Consider the following 7,056-nt stretch of genomic DNA (forward strand, 5'->3'; position numbering starts at 1 on the left):
CTCCTCTTAGCAAGGCTACTCCTTCAGCTCCAGACCCAGGCAGCATCACTTAAGCAATGATACAGCAAATACATGCAGAGACTCTTCAAACACTTCTCCACCTACAAAACAAGATATTGGTCATTCCATGCCAAACGTCCAAGCCGCAAAATCGACCATCACACGATGTCGAGCATTTTCAAACATTTTCTAGCACATACCAGCACACTATCTCCGTGAATGAAGTGCTCGTACCTGGATCTCAGCAATGTGAAAAATTGCTAAAAACCACATTTACAATGAAAAAAGGTGAAATATGCGAGTAAACGTTTGTCAAACTTGGAAAACTATTTTTACTGTCCCATATTCACCTTGAAATTGCGCATTGTGCTCGTAGTAAATATATGAAGTACAAGACATTTACTTGTACAAATGATGGCAGTTTATGTCTGACACTTTAATGAGAACTGTTTCTGTTCTAGAAGAGAAAATGTTTTTTTTTTTCAATTTTTGCAGCGACGCTACTTAACCCCGTTGTTCCACAGAGCGTCTTTTCTGCGCGGTAGGTGCCTGCCTGCATGGAGGCGCAGGCCAGCCGGTTCGCGCTTCAACCACACCTTTCCCACAATGGTATTGCATAGCGTCAGTACAGGAAAAGCTATAATACGCGTGTTGGTGACAAAAGTACAACATGGAGATATCGGGGGTGCGTCCATTGTATGAGTACATGTAACCCAACGGCTGGAAATCAGATGTGCATTTAACGCATAGGGTTATGCAATTCCCGCTAACGGATGCCAATAAGGTCGTTTAACTCGATGACTCCACCGTTGTTTATTTCGTAATTTTCGGCATACCTAAAAGATTCCACGTAAAACATACCCTGCTTATTTAAATGCACTTCCATATCCAGCCAAAATTTGAGTTACTCGTACCCATGGGATGGGCGCAGCACCGCTAGCTTCTTATTGTACTTTTCCCACCAATACGCGCATTATACCTTTTCCAGCACTGACGTTACGAAAGAGCATTGCGGGAAAGGTATAATTGTAGCGCGAACCCACTGGCTCGGGCCTCTTTCATGCAGGCAGGCACTTGCCGTGACGACAAGATGCTCTTTGTAACAACGGGATGAAGTAGTGTGGCTACACGAATTGAAAAATTTTTTTATGCTAAAACAAAAATTGTTCTGATTAGGCTTTCGTAAACAAACTGCGATCATTTGTACTAGTGAATGGGTTGTATTTGATATTTTTACTACGAACACAACAACGCCCCATTCTAGATGAATATGGGCCGAAAGAATATTTTTCCAAGTTCGACAAACGTTTTATCGCCCAATTCACCTTTTTTTCAGTGTGAATATGGTTTTTTGTAATTTTCCACAATGCTGAGACAAAGGTACGAGCGCTTCGTCGGCTGAAAGAATGTGCACATATTTGCTAAAAATGTTTGAAAGTGCTCGTCATCGTGTATTTTCTTAAAGGATAATCGCAGCAAAGAAAAGCAAAATATTTCAAAAATTCTTCACAGAGCAGCGCATGGCCTCAACATGATGTTAACAAAAATGGTGGCCATTGTAAGAGTAGTTAGTTTTTATAAATTTTTCCACAGAAGTAAGTTCGCTTTAAACCGTGGAGGTGTAAGGGCCGCTAAAAAAGTAGAATTTTTTAAGAAAAAAAACAGTTTCATTGTGCATTTTAGGCCATGCGAAAAGGTCACACAATTGTTATTGAACAAATCCGGGATGGTCGATATTACGGCTTGGACGTTTGCCATAGGATGACCCATAAGGCTTTTGGAGCACATTCCAAAGTCTTCGAGGGAGGCTATTCTTGTAGCTTTCCTAAAAGACAGGAACGACCCTTTGTCTTACGCTAGCTATCGACCCATTGTCCTGACCAGCTGCCGGTGCAAGCTTCTCGAGGAGAAGATTAACAGGAGACTTCTGCACTTTTTGGTGTGCAACAGTCTTCTCCAAAAATTGCCAGGCAGGCTTCAGAGCAGGGAGATGCACAAACGATCAACTTGTGGCACTAGACTTCTACATCAAGGATGCCTTCATTCACAAAGTTTTGTGTAAATGGCTTTTCGACCTCCAAAATAATTATGACAGCTTTTAACATTACGGGATCCTAAGCGACCTCCAGTCATTCGGTGTTTCGGGTAATAAATAAATATTCTTGCTAGTTACTGGTTAGAGATAAGTGTGCGACAAGGTTAAGTGCTGACCAGCACTCTCTTAATAGTTAAGATGAGCTCTCCTGGAAAGGGATTGCCACCTTCAATCTCATATCCATTGTATGTAGACGACGTCCAGATACCCTTCAAATTTGTGATATGTGAATCTGTGAACGTCAAGTCCAGCTTGGTGCCAAAAAACTTGCCGGCTAGGCAGACAAGAATGGTTTTAAACTTAATCCTAGAAATAGCTCTTGTTTTGTGTTCTCCACGAAGGGTAAACTTCACCCAGACCAATAGATCACTTTTAATGGCGTTTACAATTTTGGGAACAAGCAACAGCCGTTTTTAGGTATTTTATTCGGCAAAAGTTGATATTCATTCCGCATATTAAACAGCCCTAACAGTGAATATTTTGAAGGTCCTCTCACAAGAGTCCTAAGAGGCTGACAAACAACTCCTGCTGCGCGTGTAGGCTGCCTTTGTAGCATCTCGGCTTGACTACGGTATTGTTTTGTATGGGTCAGTGAAAAAAAACAGCAATAAAAATGCTCAACCCAGTGCTGCATCTTAGCCTTCGCCTTTCATGAGGCGCTTTCCGCTCTAGCCCTCTTGAGAGTCTCTACGTATAGTCTGACAAGTGATGCCCATGCCATCAAAGGGACAATGTGGACTTGCTCTAGGCATCTAAGAGCGTGTCTCTCACCAACCATCATTGTAATCCAATCATTAACGACATATCAAACTTACAACTATTTTAAACAAGTCGTCTATTCTCTTTTCTTTCTCTCTTATGTGGCGGAGGAAGCTTTGGGATTCCAGGTCAGCCTTTCAGACACGCACAAGACAACAAGCCATAATTTCATTCCACCATGGCATCTACATCCTATATATTGCGACCTGGCCTTCACACAAGTACAATGAATAGTGTACCCGGGAGGGTGAATATGCAGCATTTCCTGTTTCTGCAGGACAGAAACTAGTACACGGAACTCGATAGCGATGCACCAGTGTCTCCTGTGTGGCGCTCACACCACACTTTGGTGTGATTAAAACAGTGAATGTTCGTAACAGTATTTACAAAGCAGAGGCATACGGCATGTTACTGGTTTCAAATCACATCATGCAAAATAAAATTTACAAGTCCGTCTTGCGCACCGATTCTCTGAGCAATGTACAGGCACTGTCAACAAGAAAGCCTCCTCTAAACTATTTGTAAATCTCCTTTAGAAGGTTATACTGACTACGTAGGCATCAAATCTTGAAATAACTGTATGCTGGGTTTTACGGCATTGTGGAATTGCTGCCAGTGAGGCTGCCAATCTAATGGCTGGTGCCACTGCCTCAAGAATACAGTCGACATAAGAACAGCACCTTACACTGACCACAACACACACATAAAAAACAGCTTCGTAATTGATGGCAATCAGACTGAAGTCAAAAAACATACAACAAAGTTCACATAATAAAACTACAATTCGGACGCTACACAATTGACTCACAGAACTGACACTCTAAATTCGCCGTGGATAGGCTACGGATAGGCCACGCACATGTAACGTACGCCCACCTGCTGACTAGATCTTCGAGACAAGTGTTCAGTAGGTGTCGGGAGTGCTATGCATTGTTCATATCCTAATCACGTGGAAGGCACTTGATGGGTCACAAAACAAACATTTCCCTGAACACTAAAGACGATATTATCTACTGCACCCATCTCCCTTTTTAACCAGCGAACCATTGTTTTCTCTCCAACGTGTTTTTGTTTCTTAGCAGAGATAAAATATTTACAGCCCTTGTTTTACGCGTATAATATTCCTGGCCCTATACACCAGCCATTTCAAAGAATATTTTTATTTGTGCCATTTTTACTCGCTGTTTATTATTTACCATTGCATCTCTAACTAATTCTTTGAATCTTCCTTCTTGGCCTTCCGCCGCTAAACACAAACCATCATTATCATGATGGTTATCAGTCGAGCTGTGCAGACGGAGAACAGAGAGCACTTAGGACAATCACGCCCACAATTGCTCCAAAGAGAACTTCACTCGTTCATTGACAAGGGGTAGAAGAGCCTTTAGGCAGCTATAAATATTTCAATGCAACAAACCTGGCTTCCGGCTCGACGCAGCACTTCTCGAGGCCTACACGATCATAAAGTGCCCTTACTCTGTGTACACCTTAGAATAGGCACCATTGGCTAATTCTCTATTTCTGGTGGTCTGCAGAAGACACACAAACTTTCTTCGCCGCCCATCGCAATATGTTGGCGTTGTTCTTCAAGAAGGTGCACCGGAGACTTTCGCCAGTTTTCAATGTTTCACGCAAAGAAGCAATATTTCAGTTTTTAAGGTACTCTTCTCGAGCACTACAGTGACATAGTTCTGCATTTACAGTTTGTAAACCGCTAAATGGGTTACCTAGGTTATTCTCGATATTACAACTTCGTAGATGCCGAAAGAAAATGCTTCGTTCGTCCACGCATATTACGCATCTGTGCGCGAGTTACGCTGATGTTCGTTGACAAGTGAACCAGAGCCTTTTGCTGGAAGGATTTTTTTTTCATTTAGAGAACATTTTTTTTCCCAGATGGGCCTGGTCAAGGACATCGGTAAGATGTTGTGATCTTGCAGAGTGTAAACAATTGAAGGAGTGCCTCCGCGTATTGTGGGTTTCTTCGCACTATACAGGCACAAAAACTGAGCACTTTGGACACATACGCCAAATACGTCTTATAGCAGAAGGGGTTTCGTCCACGGGAGCCAGCTAAGGTTTTATATCTTCGTTATTTTTTTCATTAGGAGAAGCATTGATTCAGTTTGAAAGGGAACTTCTGGACCCGTACGCTAACATTTTCGGCTTTTAAGTTTAAAGCCAAAAAAGACTATCGCTTCCTGTTGCTATTTCACTCACTTCACTTGCGGAAAACATGACCGTTTACCATGACTCTTTTGACAATATAGGGGCGTGGTGGTTATGATTCATAATAAATAAACAGCGCAATATTCAAATGAACATAGGAAGATGCGACGGCGCTGCAGCAAATACTTTGCCTGTAGTAAATCTTTCTTTTGAAGAAATCTTTGGTTTAATTTAAAACCGCCTCTTTTAATTGTTCTTGCTGGAGGACTGGGTGAACCAAGGAAATATTACCATAACTTATTTCTACTTCGCTGGCACTGTGCGGAAGAAAAACAGCGAAAATCGGATATTCACACACACGCCTTTTATCAAATCCTAACTGAGTTGTTTTTCATAAGGTTGGAATACATCGTATATCATGATGAGAACGTGTTGTTTCCACAACCATTTATTCAGGTTAAAAGTCACACTTCTGGAGCATTGCACGGACATAATGTGCTCTTGCATTTTATAAGCTGTGGAATGAGTACAAATTGCTATTTTATTGCAACTTTCTTGAACACTGGTTTTTTACAGATTGCTTGAATGTTGTTTGAGTACTGCTGGCCTACTCGCCCAGGTAAATGACAAACGGAGAACACTTGAGATATTCGCCATCATAAAGCCTGTTTTCATAGTGAGGGGCGTTGTGCTTCACCAAAGCCCTGCTCAGCCTTTGCCAACGATGGATGTCTATATTGTCACATGAAGACGATTAAGAGGACAAGGCAGCGTGGCTGTGTCATCCCAGCTTGGGACTAGAAAGAATATTTGTGGGTGCGCGATAGCTTCGCCGGCTCTATTTTGGCCGCCATTTAGGTAAACTGTAAAAAGTTCGTTTATTATTTTTCGCCCTAGTTCGTGCCATGTGGGCTGCCACCACGTTACAATTTGGGGGTGTGTGCAGTTCATTCCCGGCCTGGCCCCAGCTTCGCACCTCATCGGTCTCGTCACCGTCATCGAGCCCCACTGCTACCAGCACTCGACTATGTCGTGACCCGCCCGGTATCCCAAGCCCGTCCCGAGCCGATCCAGAACCGCAATGACCCAATGACGTCGACAGATGACAACGACGTGTCCCCAGGCCAGTAGTTCAACGTAGGTCCGATTGCCTCGAACGTGCCGTCACTGCCTTGAGCAGGTTGTGTCGCAGGACCAGGAATCGTCCAAACCATCATCCTTCTATGTGGGGGCAAGGGATTCATTGTGGATTTCCATCTCAACTTTATTCCTCACCACATCGCCTAACACGGCGGCATCGACCGGGACGGTCGCTTTCAAGCGCGGTGTCATTCAATGAGAAGACGATGAAGAGGACAAGGCAGCGCGGCTCCGTCATCTCAGCCTACCACGACGATCTGTCTGCGCGCTGCTGGCACGGGCTCTGGCTTGGCCCCAATGTAAATAAGCTGTAAAAACACACCATCTTCCCCTAGGGGAACCCCGAGCGGTATGCGAAGCAGCTATGGGCTCGATTGAAGTGCCCATTAGTTTTTAGTTCATCGCTTCCTTGAGGTTGAGCTACGTAGTTACCGTTATATTTACCGATGTGTATGCATGATAACTACCACACTTTTCTCTTACCGGAACTACGAAATGGAATATTGCTTTGATCCCTTGGCTGTTTCACGTACTACTCCGAGTTACCCTATGGAAAGATGGTATAATTTTATTCGAGGGGGGTGTGACAGTGAAGAGGCAATAAAGGGAGAGATAGAGAGACGTTGTGTGTGGTATGAATTTTTTTTTATTTAGTCATTATCTTCATCACGTTCAATGTAGCTGACGTCGAGGTGTGGTTGGCTTTCCGCTTTGAATATGACCGTCCTATAGTCTGTGAAATATAAAGTCAAGAGCTGTTGTAATGAATGATCCCTAAAGTTGCTGAAGATGAGGTCGATACACGTTCCCCGGATGGTTGTGGCCCCTTGTAATCAAGGCCTGCCGGGACTCGCCGACGCATGCCGCTGCCGACGACGGTAAAACGTCAAAGG

At 43.5% G+C, this 7,056-nt stretch overlaps 1 protein-coding gene across 1 annotated transcript in view; it reads left to right on the plus strand.

Annotated features, from left to right (window-relative positions):
* LOC144160626 (uncharacterized) overlaps nt 1-6,059 on the plus strand; it is a 34,416-nt gene extending 28,357 nt beyond the window's left edge. The window contains exon 2 of the mRNA XM_077691859.1: nt 5,992-6,059. Coding sequence (XP_077547985.1) covers nt 5,992-6,059 — 68 coding nt within the window. The remainder of the gene's footprint in view (nt 1-5,991) is intronic.
* The last annotated feature ends 997 nt before the right edge of the window (nt 6,060-7,056 follow it).

This window comes from Haemaphysalis longicornis, unplaced genomic scaffold, assembly GCF_048455015.1.
Source record: "Haemaphysalis longicornis isolate Haplotype H1 unplaced genomic scaffold, Haemaphysalis longicornis Haplotype H1 scaffold_11, whole genome shotgun sequence".
Lineage (NCBI taxonomy): Eukaryota > Metazoa > Arthropoda > Arachnida > Ixodida > Ixodidae > Haemaphysalis > Haemaphysalis longicornis.